The sequence below is a fragment of the Muscardinus avellanarius genome (assembly GCF_963383645.1).
Source record: "Muscardinus avellanarius genome assembly, chromosome: X".
Lineage (NCBI taxonomy): Eukaryota > Metazoa > Chordata > Mammalia > Rodentia > Gliridae > Muscardinus > Muscardinus avellanarius.
Window position 1 is genome coordinate 18,442,856 of NC_137792.1, and position 22,477 is coordinate 18,465,332.

Sequence of the window (22,477 nt, forward strand, 5' to 3'; positions counted from 1 at the left end):
ATATCTAGCCAAATACACACATACATCTGTATATATATTCACACACATACACATGAATGTATATGTCTCATATTCTTTGTAGATGCTAGAAGCTTCTTTACACAGGTCTCCCGCATGCGTCCATTCATTCATACATCCATTCAATCCTGAAGAAGTCATGAACTATCCACTGTAAACTATATACTATGGTGCATACCAATCCCACTGTACCAAATTTTGTACCTTAAATCCTTCTATTTTGTGCCTTTGCAAGTTTGGGTTATTTGTATCAATACTGTATTTGCAGGTAATGCAGATCCTCTATTTTAAGAAATGAGTTCCAGTCCCAAATCGACAAATAAAGAATTATTATAATAATAGCATATTCATGAAAAGCAAATTACTTATCTTGGCGTTTAACATCCTCGTAACTATTTCTGTACTTTTAATGTCAACAGGAAAAAAAGTAATGTCTAAGTCTGGCTGATACAGTAAATTAATGTTAATAACAGTTTTGACACTAATAGCAAGTTTTAAAAAGAAAAACCTCCAGTCTCTAGGCTGGGTTTCATTTCTTAAAAATCACCTCAGTTCGCTGTCACCAGACTCCCCAAGAACAATTCCAGCTACCATTTCACCTTCGCTGAGAGCCTGAAATGAAGAGGGGCTGCCAAGCTTCTCCAAAGTTCTATCCTTTCCTTGCCTTTACTCACCCAGGGGAAAAAACACCCACCCCTTGAGTTATAATATGAGAACTCAGCAGAGATACATATCTGAATGCCTATGAGCAAACGGACATCTATATGGTTTTGTTAAGAAATGGCTAGCTATTCCTTCATTGCCTGAAAATTCATTGGGAAGATGTGACCTACTAAGATCCGTGCTGGATGGACCTACTAAGATCCATGCTGGCTCAAATGGGAACTCCCAGACTTCGTGTTCTAGAGATGAGAGAACAAAGTGTGCACATTGTCTTTGTGCTCTTGCACGATGCTGTGCATAGACAGGAACATTAATAAGCATCACAGAGCCGGGCGTGGTGGTGCACGCTTGTAATCCCTGCTCTTGGGAGGCTGAGACAGGGGGATCGCACAGGTTCGAAGCCAGCCTCAGCTACTTAGTGAGGCTCTCAGCGACTTAGTGAGACCCTGTTTCTAAATAAAATACAAAATAGGTCTGGGAATATAGCCCAAAGGTAGAAAGCCTCTGGGTTCCATCCCCAGCACCACAAAAAAATAAAAATAAAAAATAAATATCATAAATTAAATCACCTGAACTGAAAATTAGGCCTTAGGAAGATGAAAAATTCCGCACCTGGCTCTTCTAGATCTTTCTGGAAGTTAAGAGCTCAAGTAGCCCTGGAAGACTTTCCACACCTCTGAGACTCCGCAAATAGATGGGACATAGTTGACTTATAGCACTCATCTCCATAATCACTGAGAGGCCACAGGCTTTAAGCAAACCATCGCTTCCAACTTCCCGAACATTGTTCTTTTTTTCGGTTACTAATTGAGTGTTTTACTTTTAGATAATCCTATAATGAATGAGCTCAAATGAGCAGAGGCAGCAGTGTCAACCCATCAATAAAATAATTAAGTCGACGTGGATTTTGTTAGAGACTTCTCACATCATCATAGGAAATCTAGGCTACTTAAAATCAAGAAAATGAAATGGAATCATGTCTTTTTGTTTCAAAAGGCAAGTCAGCTTTAAAAGTATCTGAATCGTGGAACTCTCATCAACTCTGCTGACAATACTGATTATTTGCTCAGGAGGGCATACACAGCAGAAATATCAACGGAGTACAAGGTGTTTTTTGCAATTTTCTTTGCCCTTCCCATAGTTCTCCTTCACAGTTATTTATAGAATTTAGAGAAGAAGATGATGTATGTATTCTCTCAGTTCATGGCCTCGATCCCCCAAGATTTTGTGACTTATCCCAACCCTTGGACGCCATGAGAAAATTGGGTCATGATGGGCACAGATACAGGATAAATGTTTACTTCTTTTCTCCTCCAAAAGAGGAAGAGGATGGCTCCTGACAACCAAAGGTGAGCCAGGCTGCTACATTTCTTCTGCATTCTCCTCCCCCAAAATAAATGCCCACAGTTGATCCAAGACCTCCATGCTGCTACCGACCCACTCACCCTTACCCCCAGGCTCTATGCTGTCTCTGACCGGGAGAGTAGGAGGAGCTGGAGAACCAAACTCTGAAATAATAGACATTTGATGATTACCCAGTGGCATCCAAGCTCTAGACAAGAAGAAAAACAGACCAGGCCTGGCTTTGGGTGTTATTTGGTAAATATTGAGAGGTAAAGCCATAACCCACTAACATAGGGACAGGAACTTGCAGTCCTTTGGGCTGGTGTCCAAGCTGAGGCCATAGAGTGGACTTGAGAGTGAGGAAACCCTTGAGTGGATCCATGACAAGGAAGAGAAACTGAAAACACCCGCACTCGTGGAGCCCAGGGAAATGATAACATACCCATGCTCCATCGGGCCCGAAGAGCTCCAGGAAGTTGCCAATGAATTCCCTTGACTTCTCTTCCCATTTTTGAATGAGATCATGGCTCTTTTCTTCCACTCTGTTAACAAATTCCTTTGATCTCTCCTCCACATTCTTGACTTTTTCTTTCATCTTGTCCACCTGGTTCTGGAAACGGTACTTCTTTTCCTAAGTCAAGGATTTACAGGAAAAAGAAATGGATGTATCCAAAAGGGCATGAGAAAGAGCGATCATTCACGCTAACGGTGGCCTTTTGTGTCAACCTGTGTTTGTTCCTAACCTAAAGAGTCAGGATGTTGCCATTTCCCAAGGGCTAGACCGATGGGAAGGCAACATATCTTGCTTCAGAAAAGCTGTTTGTCAGGCGGGCGTGGTGGCGCACGCTTGTAATCCCCGCGCTTGGGAGGTAGAGACAGGAGGATCGCGCAGGTTCGAAGCCAGCCACGCTGGCGTAAGAGACCCTGTTTCAAAAATATAAAATAGGCCTGGGTGTGTAGCCCGGAAGAAGAAGGGCTTCCAGGAACCCCAGTACCACCAAAAAAAAACAACTTATCTGCTTTTGCCAGGCGTGGTGGCACACGCTTGTAATCCCCGTGCTTGGGAGGTAGAGACAGGAGTATCACGCAGGTTTGAAGCCAGCTGTGCGTGCTGGCTTAGGAGACCCTGTTTCCAAATAAAAATATAAAAAATAGGTCTGAGAGTGTAGCCCGGAGGTAGAAGGTCTTCCAGGAACCCCAGTACCACACACACACACAAAAAGCTATTCGTCATTAATCTACTTGGCTATATAATGGGAAGTACAGTCGCTTTAATATTTTCGTTCTGTTATATGTCTGTAAGTTGATTCACTTCTATAAGAAAAGAATAAAAATACATAGCTACCCTTTACTGGGAAAATACCCCCACTCACTTCTGCTGGAACTTAGACAAAAGTATGAGCTGTATACCCAGTGGCTGCTCAGAGGCGGTCTGCGTCTTCTGGTCTACTGGGACATTGTTAAAAACTAACACTGCACCTGGTATAGTGGTGCATATCTGTAATCCCAGTATTTGGGAGGCTGAGACAGGAGGACCGCAGGTTCGAAGCCAGCCTCAGCAACTTAGTGAGACTCTCAAAAAGTTAGCGAGATCATTTCAAAACAAAAAATAGAATAGGGCTGGGAGTGTAGCTCAGAGGTAGAATGCCCAGGGTTTGTGATGAAGAATGCTTCTGTTCTGATAGCTTCTCAACTTGAATTTGATTCGTATAGACTTTATGCAGCAGTGCTGTCTGGCGTATGCCTGGAAGTTAGTGTGTTGGACAAGTCAACTGCCAGCTCTAGTCCTGTTTCCTCACCTGTAAGATGAGGGTGATGGTCATCCCCACCTTACAGGATTGCCATTTCAATTAGATAAGACAATGACAGGGCTTGGCGCAAAGCCTGCCATTTGATAGCCACTCAGTATGCACTGGCTGTTTCACTGGCATTAAGCAACAAAGGCATTTACCTGTGTTACTTTATGAGCATGATACCAAAACAATGAAAATAACATGAGACAAGTGGTCTGCCCCAGGAAATCATGATATGTGTTCTCCTAAGGGGTAATAAGACATTGTTTTTTTTTTTTTTTACTAAGTGGAATTCAGGTTCATTTTGTATTTCAGAATTTCTGAAACACCTTGAATATCATAAAATTAACTTGGGGCCGAGCATGTTGGCGCACGCTTGGAATCCCAGGATTTGGGAGGCAGAGACCGAAGGATCGTGATTCGTGGACAGCCTCAGCTACTTAGTGAGGCCCTCTGCAACTCAGTGAGACCCTGTTTCAAAAATATAAAAAGAACTAGAAAATAGGGCTGGGGTTGTATTTTGGAGGTAGAAAGTCCCTGGGTTCCATCCCCAGTACGGCAAAAAAAAATTTTTTTTTAATTAAAAACAATTTTTTAAATTAAACAAATAAAATTAACTTGGATCATCCTTCAATCCCTGATTTCGATCTCAGAACCTTCCTACAGCCTCAGGGTGAGGTGTGCCCTGTGTGTAGCCATACAGCAGCACAGACACACAGGTGCCATGGGAAGGCCCTCTGTCTTTCAGGACTTACTATGTGACCTTAGGCAGGCTGAGTTGCTCTACCTCTCTGGGCCTCTTGTTCCATCTTCCTGTTGGATATAGTCATCACACCCACCTTTGTAGGCTTATCACAATGATTAAATGAGATAATCCAGCTAAAACACTTAGATGGGGGCACATGATAAGCTCTGAATCCGTTTTGGCTGTTGTCTTTATCTCATTCCCTTCCATCGTTCATTGTGCACTAGAAATGGCTATTATGTGTGGCTTTCGGGGGCAGCAGAATGAGCACTGGGCTGGGAGTCATGATAGCAGGAGCTACTGCTACTTCCTCTCCCTTATTTGAGGGGCTCTGGACAAATCTCCCTGGGCTCAGCTTTCTTCATTTCTTTTCTTCTTTATTTCCAATACTGAGGATTAAACCCAAAGGGGTCTACCTTGAAGCTACACCCCTAGCCCTTTTGCTTTTGCAGTGGGTCTTAAGTTGAGGGGGTTGCCCTCAAACCTGCGATCCTCCTGTCTCTGCCTCCCAAGTACTGGAGTCACAAGTGTGTACCTCTGTGCCCAGCTCAAACTTCCTCATTTCTGAATCCAGTCTTTGCCACTTTAGGGGTTCTGTGATTCATCTCCACGGGCCCATCCGGCACATTCAGTTTCGTCTCTGAGCCCCGGCCTGGCTTGTTGTCATAGAAAAGCAGGGCGCAGCGGCGATGTCTGCATGGTTCCTTGGGCTAAGTGGCTTATCTGTGACTTTGGAAATGGCTTGCCATGCTTGGATGGTTGACTGAATTCAATTTAAAAGAACAGACAGTTTAATTTATTGAAATAACCAGAGCTTTATTCTCTGAAAGATACCAAATAATCACTGCGACTGAATCACTTGCTGTAGTGCCACTAGAACCTGACATTTCCCACTTTTTTTTGTCCGGCTGGGATGAAGCCCCAGAGTTTGGAGTCCCAGAACTCTGCCTCAAGGGGACAAGGATATGATAAGCCCTGATTTCCAATGAATGAATGAATCCTTCGCTTTTGAAGGTACCAATGATCAATTGTGTACGATGCCGGAGTAATTACGGCCGTGGGTAATTATGGCCGCAGATGCCTCATTTGAACACAGATCGCTCTTGGGAAGTGTAGTATGTGTTTTGTTGGAATGCGGTACGTAGGGAGAGCTCTTGTTTTCATTACAGATATCAGCTCGCTGGAGGCCAGGCAAATCCAGTCGTCCAGACTCACTAATATCACCTCCAGCCCCCGGCTGCCCTCTTGGCTTTGAAACGCCTCATTTTGCTTGTTTGAAAGCTTGTTTTGACAGTTACTCTATTATTCAACTAACAACATCTCCTGGGAACAATACAGTAGAAAGACAAAAGGAAGCCAAAGACTTGGTTTATTTAAGCAGCTGTGATTTTTCTGGACAATAATAAACTGTAGCTAAAGGTTTCTAATGAGCAGCTGGAAGGCCTTCATGAAACAAAACATTTTAAAGGTTAAAATAAGAAAGCCTTTTTCTCTGGGCCTAGCATTACGTTGCCTCCACTCTCCTTCCTTCTCTCTCACCAGAAGATAACTCTTGCCTTTCCCAAGGGCAGATTTCCCAGAAACTCTTTAGCCAAGTCTGAAAACAAAAGAGGGAAGCGAGGGAGCTTCTTTATGAAATGTGGGGCTCAGCTGGGCGTGGTAGCCCATGCCTGTCATCTCAGTGCTTGGGAGGCTGAGACAGGAAGATGGAAGATTGGAGGCCAGCCTCAGCAACTAAGCGAGGCCCTCCACAACTTAGTGAGAGCCCGTTTCAAAATCAAAAATAAAACAGGACCGGAGTGTCACTCAGAGGGAGAATGCTCCTGGGTTCAATCCCCAGCACCACATACACAAACACAGGAAAACAAAACAATGTAAGGCAAAGCACTGAGAGCGTGGCACACAGCCGCCACTCAGCAGATGGCAGCAGTGGGAGCGCCGCGGGTGTGACTGGCATGGGTGCGGGGTGGCATGCTCACGTTTATGAAGCTGACATTCAGCTCCTTGGCTGTGTAGCCTCTCTGGAGGTTGCGTCGGGCATAGACGTCATAGTCCCGGACGATTCTGGTGATGATGTCCGAAGTCGAGATGCCTTCTGTCCTCTGTGTTGGAACGAACATTCCTGTGCCAGTAGGAAAAAAGGGCAGGAACTAAGGTCGGACCGCGTGAGCCATTTCCTTTCATGGCCCTTCTTCCGGGACAATGGTGGAGCTGGTGGGTGTGGCCCCAGCTGTCCCAGCCTCAGTCCCACGTGCTTGCCCTCACCGAACACCCTGTGTGGCGCTCCCAGGCCCGGTCCCAGGATGCACTGAGCACTTGCCTGGTACCCGGTGTTCACTCACACCGAGCGCATCCTTTCTGCCCTGGACGCCACTTCCCTGCCCATATCAACTACAGACTCACCCGCAAGGCCCAGCTTCAGGCTTCTACCTCTGGGAAGAGTCTTCTGGCATCATCAGGCAAAATCCACAACATTTAGGATAGAAATATGTCTTCTGTTTACTTAAGTATTATTTTTTTCTGGTACTGGCGATCAAACTCAGGGGCTTTCTACCTCTGACCTATACCCCAAGGCCTTTTTAGTTTTTATTTGGAAACAGAATCTTACTAAGTTGCCGAGGGTCTCCCTAAGTTGCCAAGGCCGGCCTTGAACCTGCGATCCTCCCGTCTCAGCTTCCAAAGCACTGGGATTACAGGTGTGCGCCAGGGTGCTCCACTACAAAAGTATTTTCAATATCTGCCTCCACGTAAAAAAGGACATTTTGAACACAGATTATGCACGAGGAAGGTGCTCAGTAAATGCAATCAAATGAGTGAATGAGGAATAAGTGAGTCAATGAATTAGTCACATCACGACAACTCCCCTTCTTCCCCGCGGAAATCTGTCCCACATAAATACGAAAGGAAAAAGAAGAAAATGTATACTATTTTTGTTATCTCCGATCTGTGGAGATGCCTGTAGGGTGCCAGATGATTTTTATCTCCCTAAGAACAGTCTACTCTGCGTGGTAGATTCACCACTCAAAAGCCCTTTCATCTAGAACACTTGGGACTCGGTAAAAATAAGCACAGAGGATGTCAAGCTTTAATAGACTTCCTTAAAGTTTTCAAACATATGTTTGGGTGTGCCGACCAATACAGGCTCTAAAGACGTCATAAATATTAACAGAGAATTGGGTTCGTACTCAAAATCTTGTTGTCTTCCAAAATGAAGTATTGATAACTGAAATATTTTTTCTTTTTAATTTTATTTTGAATGTGCTTTTATTAGTGTATTAGAGTCTCACATCATAATGATGTAAATCATGTTGACAATGACATACATGCACACGCTCTTGGGGGCCCCTCACCTCCCCCCTTCCCAGTACACAGTACTGAGGTTGGCATTGGTTTATTCACATACATACACAAAGTCGATGGGAGTATTTGCATTAATAAACCTCCCCTCCCCTTCCCCGCCCCTTCCCTTAGACCCCCTCGCTGGCTCCGTTGAGGTTTCTCTTCCATTATCTGGAGTCTCTCTTGTATCCCTCATTGTTTTTGTTACTGGGGACTGAGTCCTGGCACATTCTACCTCTGAACTACACTCCCCAGCCTTATTTTATTAAAACAAGCTCTTGCGAGGATCTCGCTAAATTGCTGAGGCTGACCTCGAACCTGCAATCTTCCTATCTCGGCCTCCCAGTACCAGGATTGCAGGTGTGTACCACCACACCAGGCTGTAACTGGGATCTTTCTACCCAATACCCTTACGGACACTTAGAGAGACATCATGCACGGGGCGGTATGATAAAGAAACTGGGTTTTAAGTTTACAGATATGAGCAAGTCACTCAAAGCCTCTGAAGGCAAGTCACCTAACCTTCGTCCCCTCAACTGAGAAGTGGGGTACCAGGGCCCATTCCCCACATCCAATCACTCCCCAAATACCAACCCATTCCATTGTTACCTAATTCACCCACTTCTCTCCATCCTCATCCTCACCAACCCAACACTCTCCTGTTCAAAGATTAGAGCAAGAGCCTCACAACCAGTCTCCAGCGATGTCTGTCGCTTCGTGTCTGCAGTGCTGGGGATGGAACTGGGGTCTCACGCATGCCGGGCAAGCTGTCTGCCACTGAGCCCCAGCAACCCACGTGGTAAGATCCGGAGTGATCTTTCTAAAGGTAAGGCAGATGCCTTCTCAGACCCTTCGTGGCTTTCTACTGCCCAGTGTCATCCCCACGCTCTCCTCTCCACTCCCCGAGCCACACCCCAGCGCCGTACATCTGCCTTCTATCCATGGCACTGGGAAACAGGCCAAACGGCTTCTGCCCAGCCGCACCAGACTTCCGTGTCCTGAGAACACTGGCTCTCCTCCCTCACTGTCACAGACATAGCCTCACCTGGTTCACTCTCGGCCATCTTGGGTTTCACTAAGATGCTGAGTTCTCGATAAGTACCACACAGTAGGACTTCCGGGAAGATGGCGACCGAGAAAAGCGGGGCTCAAGAGCCCCGCTAACAACAAATCTCCATTACCACAAAATCAGCGCCTTTCAAAGCCAGAAAACAACATCACCAGAGAAACAAAAAAAATCACCAGGCTCCAGAGAGAAAGCGGATTGAGAACAGAGCCACAGAGGAGATCCTCACACCCGAGGACACGGCTTCACGCCCAAGGATGCGGCAGCAGTGCCATACTGCCGGCGGCACCGGCAAATTCACGGGACGGCCACAGCAAGCCGAGGGGAGCCGCTGCGGAACAGCCAGGCGGGATTTCTCGGCGCACAGGGCATCTAAAGCTCCCAGTGGCTGAGCTCAGCACACGCTGCAGGGATTCAGAGTGGAAATCAAAATCAAGAAAAAAAAAACGCCAGCCCCATAGCCGAGGGCGTAGCAGCGGCGTCATATTGCCACCGGCGGCAACAGCACCGAATTCACCGAATTCAGTACAGCTACATCTGCGTACTCAAGAACAGTGAGTCAAATTGTGGGCCACAGCGGAGAAATCCCAGTACTGTACTCACTGGGACTTGACCCAGTGGGAGAGGGGCAGTGGCAGTGATATCACACCATAGGAGAACGTGCAACCTGGCACCCCCCACAGTCTAAAGCAGCCTCTATCGACTCTCTGGGTCGGAGACTCTGTGATACAATCCAGTAAAGGAGTAGTGGTGTCTGAGATACTACTGACTCGAGATCCAGAGCACCTTAAGTGAAGTCATAGTGACCCAAGGGAAGAACCCAGAGAAGGCACAAACTTCCGAAATCATGGGAAAGAGGAATAACACTGGAGCAATGAATGCCCACAACCTCACAACATTAGAACCCGATAAAACAGAAAATCAGAGATTTCTAGAAGATCAAATCAGGAAAATAACTGTAGAAATAATAGAGGTGTTTCGAAAGAATTCAAAAAGAGCCAAAGAGAGATAAAGGATGCAATTAATGAAGTAAAGGCCTCAATTCAAAGCACAAACAACCGATTAGAACACATGGAGAACAGAATCTCGCTCTTAGAAGATGATCATTCCAAAAATGAATGCATAGTTTCTAATCTAGGAAAAAATATCCGACAGCAGGAATCTGATATTGAAGAAATATGGGCCCATTTTAAGAGAGCTAACCTAAGAATAATTGGAATAGAGGAGGGAAAAGAAAGTGAAACCAAAGGGATCAACAATCTCTTCAAGGAAGTAATAGCAGAAAATTTTCCAGACATAGAGCAAGAGGTCGATACGCAGGTCCAGGAAACTTATAGAACTCCCTTTAGACAGGATCAGAGAAGAGGATCCTCACGCCACATAATTGTCAAAATGACCAATGTGGAAGCCAAGCAGAGAATCTTAAAGGCAACAAAAACAAAGGGCCAAGTGACATTCAGAGGCAAACCAATTAGAATCACTCCAGACTTCCCAAACCAAGTTATGAGAGCCAGAAGGGCTTGGAGTAACATATTCCCAATTTTGAAAGAAAACAACTTCCAGCCAAAAATTTCCTACCCAGCAAAACTTTCTATCAAATTAGATGGAGAAATAAGAAGCTTCCATGACAAACAGAAACTGAAGGAATTTATGTCTTCAAAACCAGCACTAGAGAAAATACTCAAAGAGATTAACTACAAAGAAGAAATAGGTAACACGCATCAGAACTAGAGAAACAAGATTTTCCATCCAACAGACAACTAAGATTGGTTATCTGTGGAGATTCATTATTTATGTTAGTCTTTTACCTATCACTAAATTGTATTGTTTGCCTTTATTGTTGTTAATTTTTAGGATGTCTAGTTGGAATATTAATATACCTTCAGATATAGCATTTGGAAATATTTTATCCCATTCTATTAGTAACTGTTAACTCTGTTTACATTGTCTTTGGATATACAATATGTTTTTTATTTTTTGGGGAGTTTGTATACTCTTCTGTTGCATGTGCCATTGAAATCATAACCAAGAAATCACTGCCAATTTCAATGTTGTGAGGTTTTATGACCCAGATTTTCTCCTAAAAGTTTATAGTCTTAAGATTTATATTTATGTCTATTATCTATTTTGAGTTAATATTTGTATATGGGATTAGGTAAGGGTCCAATTTTATTCTTTTCCATGTAATTATTATTTTTTTAACAATATTTAGTTAAAAGATTAATATTTCCACCACCAAATGTTCGTGGAAACCTTGTCAAAAATAACTTGACAATATAGGGAAGAATTTAGCTCTAGGCTTTTATTTAACTCTAATGGTTTATATATCTGCCTTTAGAACAGTACTACACTGTTTCAATTATTGTAGCTTTATATGGTTTGAAATCAGAAAATATACATCTTCTAGCTTTGTTCTTTTTCAAGATCGTTGTGGGTACCTAGAGTCCATATTCCATATTAGGATAGATTTTTTTTTCTGAAAAATAAATATATAAATATATGATAGTTTCACCTAAAAAATAGAAAAAATAGATTCTCTGGTAAGAAAGAAAACAAAAAGAAATATTGAAATGTTATCTTTAAGTCATCAAAAGCTTGGTATCAGACAAATGAAACTGTTATGTGAGATTATCATTTTTAATTTTTGATAAATTGCTATAATACTAGATGTCAATCACTAAGCCAAGCATGGGAGGGAGGGATAGGGAGAGAATGGGGTGGGGATCGGGTGGGGGCTGACTGGGCAATGTGTGCATGTATGTCTACAAAAGTATGTATCCCACTATGATGTATGAATACAGTGCACCAATTTAAAAAAAAAAAAGTACCACACAGTAGCCCTGAACCTGTGAGCCTCCTGTCTCAGCCTCCCAGGTACTGGGGTCACAGTGCCTGGCTTTCAAGTCTTTTATGGAACAACTTGTTCAGTGACTGTCTCCCCCACCTGACTAGGAGCTGCAGGAGGGAAAGGCTGGTACCACGCCCGTCTTCTCTATTCTCAGCTCTCCCTGAGAACACTGTGCAGTGAATGTCTAGATGAGAAGCTATCCCTCGGTGCCCTTCGACAGTTCCTTCTCTCTAAATTTTTCAGTCTCAGCCAGGCGTGGTGGCGCACGCTTATAATCCCACATTTGGGAGGCTGAGACAGGAGGATCACAGTTTGCAGACAGCCTCAGCTACTGCTTAGTGAGGCCCTTTGCAACTCAGTGAGACCCTGTTTCAAAAATAAAGAATAAAAGCTGGGCGTGGTGGCCCACACTTGTAATCCCCACTCTTGGGAGGTGGAGACAGGAGGATCACTCAGGTTAAAAGTCAGCTGCGCTGGTTTAAGAGACCCTGTTTCTAAATTAAAATATAAAAAAATAGGTCTGGGAGTGTAGCCCAGAGGTAGAAGGGCTTCCAGGAACCCAGTACCACCAAAATAAATAAATAAATAAGACCTTGTTTCCAAATTAAAAAATATATAAAATAGGTCTGGGAGTGTAGCCCGGAGTTAGAAGAGTTCCATCCTCAGTACCACCAAAATAAATAAAGAAGGAAAGAATAAAAAAAATAAGGCTGGAGGTGTAGCTCGGAGGTAGAATGCCCCCTGGATTTCATTCTCAGTACTGCAAAAAAATTTTTTTTGTCTCACAATCCCAAATAAGATGTCCCTTTGGAGCTGTCTTACATTTTTTTTCAATACTGGAGATTGAATGCAGGGGTGAGCTACCACTGAGCTACACTTCCCAGCCGTTTTTATTCTGAGACAGAGTCTCACTAAATTGCCCAGGCTGGGCTTTGAACCTGCGCTCCTCTTGCCCTCGCCTCCTGGGTTGCTGGGATTACATTCACAGCATCTGCAGGGTGGAACTGCTGGTGTGAAGGACAAAACATCCAGAGTCTAGCATTTGGTGGCTCAGAGGCTAGAACTAGGGTGCCACTAAGACCTTTTATCTCCTACCCCGTGGACTCAAACACGGAAAACTAAATGAAAAGCAGGGTGTGCAAACATCCGACCATTCGCCCAGAAATAGCACTCGATTGCCTAGGTGGGTGAGGGACTCTGAGTGGTCCCAAGCCCAGGCGGCCTGGAACAGCTTCCCACGCTAGTGGGAGCCCAGGGAGGCTTTCTGGTAAGAAAATCATCCCGTCTTTCAATAGGCAGATATTTCTCCCACTCTCCCACTGATGCAATGCTAAGAGGATTCTCTAGCTACTAGAGGATTTTAGCGATTCGTTTACACATTGGTGACATGAGCTCACCCTATGTCTGAAGGAGAGGGTGATGTCTCTGTGGTTGGGGAACTGAAAGTGGATTTGGGGCTGCGGAGAGAAATGCTCTGGCTGGTTGGGAGGTAGGTCTCTGGAAGGAGCCAAGCCCTCTGCTGACATAATGAGGCACCCGGCTTCCTCCAAATCCTAATTATTGCTCTGCTAAAAATATTCAGTAATGAGCATGATCAGAGAACCTTTTTTATCATGCTTTTCAGAACCACGGCGTTTGGTTATGTAGCTATTTTCAGAAGCAGCAAAGCACATGTTAATGAAGGCAACTTTCGACAGTAGTAGGCAATATTAGAATGATGCTGAGTAATGCGGACCTTACAGTCTATTTAATTTCAGCTTCGTCTTTTCATCCAGCTTTGCTACGGGATTTTGACATGTACTTCTGACAAGCAGAGCAGAGTGTCGTAAAGCTTAATTCATACCTTTGGTATCTCTGGCTTCATCTAAAGGCTTTTTTGGTATCAGAGATTGAATCTAGGGGTACTCTACCTCTCAACTACAAACCCAGCCCTTTTGGGTTTTTTTTTTTGCAATACTGGAGATGGAACCCAGGGGCATTCTACCTCTGAGATACACTCCCAGCCTTATTTTTTTAATTCTTTCTTTTGTTTTTTTTTTCCTTTTTTTTTCTTTTTTGTGGTACTGGGGATGGAGCCTAGGGGCATTATACCTCTGAGCTACACCCTCAGCCCTAGTTTATAGTCTTTTTATTTTTGAAACAGGGTCTCACTGAGTTGCGAAGGGCCTCACTAAGTAGCTGAGGCTGCCTTTGAACCTCGATCCTCCTGTCTCAGCCTCCCAAATGCTGGGATACAAGCGTGTGCCACCACAACACCCAGCTTATATTTATTTATTTATTTACTTATTTACTTATTTATTTATTGGTGGTACTGGGGTTCCTGGAAGCCCTTCTACCTCTGGGCTACACTCCCAGATCTATTTTTATACTTTTTTATTTGGAAACAGGGTCTCTTCAGCCAGCCTGCTGGCTTCGAACCTGCACGATCCTCCTGTCTCCGCCTCCCAAGAGTGGGGATTACAAGCGTGCGCCACCACGCCCAGCTATTTATTTTGAAACAGGAACTCAGTAAGTTGTAAAGGGCATCACTAACTTGCTGAGGCTGTCCAGGAACCTGTGCTCCTCCTAGCTCAGCCTCCCAATTTCTAGGATTACATGCCAGCACCACCATGCCCAGTTTTAAAGGAATTTTTTGGGGGTACTGGGGATTGAATCCAGGGGTGCTCTACCTCTGAGCTATACCCCCAGCCCTGTATTATTTTTTTATTTTAAAACAGAGTCTCTAGCCAGACGTGGTGGCACATGCTTGTAATCCCAGCTCTTGGGAGGCTGAGACAGGAGGATCACACAGGTTCAAAGCCAGCCTCAGCCACTTAGTGAGGCTCTCAGCAACTTCGTAAGACCCTATTTCTAATAAAATATAAAAATAGGTCTGGGAGTGTAGCCCAGAGGTAGAAAGCCCCTGAGTTCCATCCCCAGAACAGCAACCAAAAACAAAAAACCAAAAAAAAACAACAAACCAGGATCTCACTAAATTATAGAGAACCTCACTAAGATGCTGAGGCTGGCTTTGAACCTATGATCCTCCCATCTTAGCCTCCCAAGTGTTGGGATTATAAGCATGTACCACCATGCCCAACTAAAGTGATTTTGTTTTCCAAATAAAACATAATTAAAATACAGAAGTCAACTGTGGGTTCTCAGGCCATTTCTGAGCATCTTTCTCCCACAATGAACTCTGGCCTACTAGGACCCAAACCCATCTTTACCACGCTACTCCCTCCTGGTGAGAAATCCGAGCAGATCAACGGAACAGAAAGAAAAGTCCCTGTGTAAATGACAAGTCATACAGAGTCTCAGACCTGGGCTCCAGGGGTAAGTTAAATAGCACCCAACTATTCAATTTTCAAAGGGAATAGTGGTATGTTAAAAATAACCATGAGGGCCGGGCGTGGTGGCGCACACTTGTAATCCCCGCGCTTGGGAGGCTGAGACAGGAGGATCGCACGGGTTCAAAGCCAGTCTCAGCTACTTAGTGAGGCTCTCAGAAACTTAGTGAAACCCTGTTTCCAAATAAAATATAAAATAGATCTGAGAGTATAGCCTGGAGGTAGAAAACCCCCTGGGTTCCACCCCAGTACCACAAAAATAAAAATAAAAATGACCATGAGCTGGTGTGGTGGTGCATATCTGTAATTCCAGTACTTGAGCGGCTAAGACAGGAAGATCGCAGGTTTGGGGCCAGTACGTAATAACATCAAAATAGGGCTGAGGGTTTAGATCAAAAGTAGAATGCCCCTGGGTTCAATTCCCTGTATATCTATCTATCCCATCCCCCCCCCTCGCGCGCGCACACACACACACACACACACACACACACACGAAGAGGATCACCATTCCCTCCTTCTTGAATTTGGGTTGGCCCCATGACTTTCTTGTACTAATTAGAAGATGGTGTAAGTGATACTATGTGATTTCCAAACCGAGATCAGAAAAAAACCTTGTGGCTTCTGTTAAGATTGCTTTCTCCCACTTGGGAGGCAGAGACAGGAGGATTGCAGGTTCGAAGCCAGCCTCAGCAACTTAGTGAGGCTCTCAGCAACTTAGTGAGACCCTGTTTCCAAATAAAATAAAATAGGTCTGGGGGGGGTATAGCTTGGCAGTTAAATGCTCCTGGGCTTAATCTCTAGCATCAAATGAAACAAAGCAAAGATTGCTTGCTCCTGAGATAGTCTTTCTTAGCCACCATGCTTCAAGGAGACCATGCAACATGGAGAGGCCATTTATGGATGGCACGGTAACAAATGTGGCTGAGCTCTCTGGTGACAGCTAGCATTAAAGTCAGCCGCCTAAGTGTGTGATCTGGGAGTCCCAGCCCAGTTGAGCTTTCAGCCGACGGCAGCTCCTGCCTACATATAACTATAACCATTTGAGAGGCCCAAGCAAGAAGCACCCAGCCAGGCCTCTGTTGTAATTCTGCCATGAAATCAGGAACAAAATTACATGGCTCTTTCAAGTCACTGTCTCTGGGAGTCACGGGATAATGATGCTGGTTTACTAGTTACAAAAATGTGTTGTACGTGTTCCTACACCTAGAGAGCTGGAACTCATTGTTGCTTCTACTCCTGATATCAGAACATTTACATATTCTCTTCCTAGAAGCCACGTGTCCAGAAATAAAGCCAGCACCTGACTCTTCGTCCTACATGACAAGGCAGCTGAAGACCTCTCACCCCAGGAAATAGCTGGACCCCAATCCCTGGTCTAGATTCCCGTGGCTTTACATGAAGTCTGTGGACCTGTAGCATCTAGTGAGCTCACTAGAAATGGGAAACTGAAGCCGGTTGTGGTGGCGCATGCCTGAAATCCCAGTACTTGGGAGGCTGAGACAGGAGGATCGCAGCCTCAGCAACAGTGAGACTGTCAGCAATCTAATGAGCCCCTGCTTCAAAACAAAAAATAAAAAGGGCTGGGAGTGTAGCTTAAAAGTAGAATGCCCCTGGGTTTCATCCCTAGTGTGTGTGTGTGTGTGTGTGTGTGTGTGTGTGTGTGTGTGAGAGAGAGAGAGAGAGAGAGAGAGAGAGAGAGAGAAATCTCAGGCCTCACCAGACTCTTAATCCAAATCTGAATTTCACAGGATTCTGAACGATGTGTACGTACATTAAAGTCTGAAAAGCAATGCCTATACCAGGTTCTCATGGCAATTTTAGGGAAGGGACAGCTGGCTCAGCTCAGATCTGAAGAGACTTGCAAAAGTATTAATCACCCCACCAAAACACCCATCTTGATGTAACTGGTGCCTGCCTCCATGCACTGCGCTCCTCAGGCCTCAGCAGCCTTCCAGGTGGAGCAGAAGGGATTTCCTACCTTGGAACTCCTTACACACAAGACTGGGACGTAAGAGTGGCAGACCTCGCATTTTTATCTGACCCCCAAGGGAGGCCTTGCTAAGGGGCCTGTACATGCTACTGGGGTGGTATGGTGCTTCCCCAGCTGGTCCCCAAAAGGTGGGAGCCAACCAAAATACCACCAAGGAGAATAAGTGCGTTCTGTGTAAAAGAAAAATTGCCAGAACTATTAGGCAACGTCATGTTCAGTTCTAGGGATCATGTCTGTCCTGAGGCCCCGTTCCCACTGACACCTCCATCATCTCAACAGGAGGTACATGCAGAGGACAGGAGCCTGTATTCATTGCAGCGTTTGACTTTCAAAAGCAGGCTCTTTGTCAAGCTCATCGGAAAGAAGAGTTAATAAAAGCGAGCACAGAAAGGGTTTTCTAAATCCCAGAGGTATCCCTCGAAAAATTTTTTTGAAGAACTAGGAATTGAACCCAGGGGCATTCTACCTCCAAGCTACACCCCCAGCCCAATTTTTTACTCTTTGAAATGGGGTCTCAATAAGTTGCGGAAGGTCTCACTAAGTAGCTGAGGTTGGCCCTGAACCTGTGATCCTCCTGTCTCAGCCTCCCAAGTACTGGGATTACAAGCACGTGCCACCTGCTCCTTTAAATTATCAAGAACCAGAGGCAGAGATGATCCAGAATAAAGACAATTTTAGTCTAGGGCCTGGAATTGAAAAAGCATGAAATTAACAAAGGGGCAATTTTGTTCATTCTGGGGTTTTCATCTGATGATTCCTAAAATTGATCCTAGTGCCTGAGGTCGAGGACTTTGGTGCTTAGGGTAACTCCCGTATGAACGCCGAATGGTGTTTGTGGCTTGACTGAGCCTTAGCACCTGTCAACAGAGGCCTGCAGAAACTGCTTGGGAGACGCCTGCGATCCCAACGCTATGGAGGGCAGATGTCTCACAGCTGATTATGTGGTGTGGCCAGGTGGCATGGGGGAATGTCTTACCTGCTTCCTTTATATGCTTATAAACATCATCAGAACCAGCAGACGAATATGGAATGTCGTCATGAGCCACAAAGTCAATCTGTTGGAGAGAGAGAAGAGCGACATCACCTCGGGGCCTGGGGACGACCGCAAAATGCCCTTTTGAAATAAGACAGTAATATCTTACGGTTATAATGCGACTCTGAATCCTTGACTGAATGGTATTTCCTGCCGTCTCCATCTCTGAGACGATGGTTCCTGTCCTTTACGGGGCTTGCTCGTCTTCTGCCTCTCAGAGTAGATTTTCTTGGCCTGTGGTTTTTTTTGCCTTTAAACTTTCTCCTTCCGAGAACTCCTTTGTTTCTCGGATTTTAATCATTCTCACTATTAGAAGGAGCTCAGATCTCTTATTTCTTATTCCCATTGATGGCAATAAGCCCTCACATTTAGTTCCTATTTCTCATCATGAGAAGGAATTTGTTTCTTTTCTCGTGTGACGCTCATAACCCTGCGAGGTGGGTAAGGCTTGTGGTACTCCTTCAGGTAGGGCAGAAGTTGCAGAAACTAGATAACTCGTTCAATTGGCTTAAAATCACACATCTCATTTGTGGTTTGGAAACAGGAGTGGAAAGCCAAGCTTTTTTCTTTCTTTCTTTCCTTGTTTCTTTCCTTTCCTTACTTTTCCTGTGTGTGTGTGTGTGTGTGTGTGTGTGTGTGTGTGTGTGTGATCATGATTGAACCCAGGGGCACTGTACCTCTGAGCTACATCCCCAGCCCTTTTAATTTTTTCTTTTAAACAGGATCTTGCTAAGATACCGTGCTTGCCTTGAATCTATAAGCCTCCTGTCTCAGCCTCCCAAGTACTGGGATCACAGGTGTGCAGCATTACAGCTGACTCCAGCTAGGCATTTTTTTGTTTTGTTTTGTTTTGTTTTGTTTTGTTTTGTTTTGTTTGCAGTACTAGAGATGGAAGCCAGGGGCATTCTACCTCCAAGCTACACCCCCAGCCCTATTTGTTTTTATTCTTTATTTTGAAACAGTGTCTCACTGACTTGCAAAGGGCTTCTAAGTAGCTGAGGCTGTCTGCAAACCACCATCCTCCTGTGTCAGCCTCCCAAATGCTGGGATTACAAGTGTGCGCCACCACGCCCTACTCAGGCCATGCTTTTTAAACTCCCACTGCAGTCCTCTTCTCTTTGGCTATTTCTTGCTGTGACCTTTAAATCGATCTGTCTAGCAGGGCGTGATGGCGCACACTTGTAATCCCAGTACTTAGAAGGCTGAGACAGGAGGATCTGGGTTCATGGCCAGCCTCAGCTACTTAGTGAGGCCCTCCTCAACTAAGGAGACCCTGTTTCAAAATAAAAAGAATACTGCCGGGTGTGGTGGCGCACGCTTATAATCTCCGCGCTTGGGAGGCTGAGACAGGAGGATCACGTGGGTTCAAAGCCAGCCTCAGCTACTTAGTGAGGCTCTCAGCAACTTAGTGAGACCCTGTTTCCAAATAAAATATAAAATAGGTCTGGGAGTATAGCCCGGAGGTAGAAAGCCTCTGGGTTCCACCCCTAGTACCAAAATAAATAAATAAATTAATTAATTAATTAAATTAAATAAAAAATAGGTCAGGGGAGCCGGGTGAGGAGGCGCACACTTGTCATCCCAGCATTTGGGAGGCTGAAACAGAGGGATCCGTGTTTGAAGCCAGCCTCAGCTACTTAGTGAGGTCCTCTGCAACTTAGTGAGACTCTGTTTCAAAATAAAGAATAATAAATAGGGCTGAGAGTGTAGCTCAAAGGTAGAATGCCCACGGGTTCCATCCCCAGTACCGCAAAAAAAAAAAAAAAATAGGGCTGGACGTGTCGCTCATAGGTAGAATGCTCCTGAGTTCCATCCCCAGTACTGCAAATAAATAAATAAATAAATAAATAAATAAATAAATAAATCTGCCCTGAATTTAATTCACCTCCCTGAAAACTGGTACCCTCTTCCAATGGCACCTCCATTTCCTCAATTTGCCTACACCAAGAACTTGAAAGGGCTTGGAAGTGACCTTTTCCTACTTCTTCCACTCTGCATAGCAACACGGGTCACAGGTTCCATTAGTGTGTGTGTAGGTGTGGGTGTGTGAGCACGCACGTGCACGCACGCATACACATGCATGTGCGTGTGCCAGTCACTTCCTTTCCATTGCTACTGTACCAAATCCGGGGCCCTGGCAGCTGGACCACTGACACCAGCTTGCACCTGGACTTCTCACTGCTGGCGCTCTCCTCCCCAGGCCATCCTGCCATCACGCGGGCCATCCTCCAGAAAGAGTTTTCTTCTGGTCTTCCTCATGCTTGCTCATTTTCATCCCTATTTCCTACCACATCAAGTAAACACTCCACGCCGATTTGAGATCTTTTATGATGAGGCTTCACCCCACCTCAATAAGTAGTTTCGGGTAGTAATTTAATTTGCCAGGGTATTAGTCCCGCCCTGCAAGTCTCTAGCTGTATAAACTCCTAAATCGGTGGGAGGGATTCAGGCAGGAGTTCTCAGCCTTGGTATTAGTGACCTTGGGGGGCTACGGGGGGCTGTGCCGTGCATCAGAGGCCTTTGCCCACTAGATGCCAGTAGCACCCTCTAGCTACAAACAACCCCAAATATTTCCAGACTCACTGGAGAATCACTGCATTAAGTGACATAATTAAGGAAAAGTGCTTAGAAATAATAACCGGTAAACAGTAAGCACTCAATAAATGTACAGTATTATTTCTATTCTCAGTACTCAAGAATTTCCCTAGTTTTTCTTCTCCAGTGTAAAACAATACCAATTTCTTAGGGTAGCCGTGAGATTTCATTTGATTCATATATTAGCAAAGCCCTTGGCACAGTGCTGGGCACATGGTAAATACTCAAGAAATGGCACCATTATCATCGATATTAGTCTCCCATATAATGCCCATCACATGTTGAATATACAATAGAGGCTTAGCAGAAATGTGTTAGTGATTACTGGAAGTAAATCATATTGTAGTTTTTTTTCCCTTTTTCTTTTCATTCTCACTGGGAAATTGTCTCCTTTGCTATTACCCATGCACATTTATCAGTGTGCTCTATTCTCCTCTGCATTGCGAATTTAAAAATAGAAAAGAAAATTCTTAGAACAGCTTAATCTTATTTTTTTGTACTGCTTATAAAAGGAAAGAATAGCTCCTAATGCGGGGCTGGAAGGGAGATACAAAGCACATAATTTGATGCAGATCAAAAGAATCTCTCGTGTTTTCAACTAATAAAAATCTCATGTCAGTAGAAATCTCAGGGTCACAAAATCAGAGAAAGAAAGTTCTTTTCTTAAAGGCTGGCCCCTGACCTTCTGGATACGAAGTGTTTTCATTTATTCTGTGCAAAGCTCTCCTGTGAATCCTATAAGCAACGATGCTGGCAGGAATGGCAAAGACGGCGACATTCTTAGAGCCCTTGCTAGCAGCCAATCTCCCAAGGGCTTTACTTAGCTTATCTCACCGGGTCCTCAAATGGCCCCACGAGGGAGATACTTATAACATCCCATTTTACAGATATGGTAACCGTGGTTCAATATTTTGCTCAAGATCCCACAGTTAGGAGAGAAACAGCCTTTGGGCCTAGGTGCTCTTAACTGCAGCACCGATGCATTCAGAATTCATCTGGATGTGGGAGAATGAGACATACCTTGTGTTTCTCCAGAAACTCTGGTGTGAGAGTCCAGGGAGCATCTCTGATGACTTCGTCCACGTAGCGGCAGTGTCTGAGAGCTTCGTACCTCTCTGCTTCGTTCATCACAGTAAAACCCTTGAATTTGTGGGTGAGATCATCGCTGCAAACTGAAACATGAGAACGTATTAAATACTGTCGGAGGCCCCCGGTGCAGGCATGGCTTCTTCAGCAAGCCAAAAGGAGCACCCCCTCGGCGCCTGGCATAACTGGACTCAGCCTTTTACAGGAAACAAAGGATCAGGAGAAGGAAGCGCACCAAAACCCACCAGGAATTTCGAATTTCACTTCAGTGCTAATTACAACCATATTCACCACTGAGGCTTTTATTAATGGAACTTTCGTATCTTTTTACCTCCCTACTCCACTCTTCAGGGAAAATTACCTCTCAGAAATAAAATGGCCGATAAGCAGAGAAAGGAGAGTAAGGAGAGGAGCCGAGGAGCCTGAATTACACAAAGGTTGGTCAAGCAGTTCCTCTGTCTGTCTGTCTGTCTGTCTCTCTTTCTCTCTGGACTGAATATAGCATTCTGTCTCTCAGCTACATTCCCAGCCTATTTATTTATTTATTTATTTATTTATTTATTTATTTATTTATTGGTGGTACTGGGGTTCCTGGAAACCCTTCTACCTCTGGGCTACACTCCCAGAC

At 44.7% G+C, this 22,477-nt stretch overlaps 1 protein-coding gene across 1 annotated transcript in view; it reads right to left on the bottom strand.

Annotated features, from left to right (window-relative positions):
- The window catches only part of PCYT1B (phosphate cytidylyltransferase 1B, choline), a gene marked incomplete at both ends in the record, with an annotated part of 86,773 nt that overhangs the window by 9,294 nt on the left and 55,002 nt on the right, over positions 1-22,477 (bottom strand). Inside the window, 4 exons of the mRNA XM_080719559.1 lie at positions 2,468-2,656; positions 6,543-6,685; positions 18,112-18,190; positions 21,784-21,935. Coding sequence (XP_080575685.1) covers positions 2,468-2,656; positions 6,543-6,685; positions 18,112-18,190; positions 21,784-21,935 — 563 coding nt within the window. The remainder of the gene's footprint in view (positions 1-2,467; positions 2,657-6,542; positions 6,686-18,111; positions 18,191-21,783; positions 21,936-22,477) is intronic.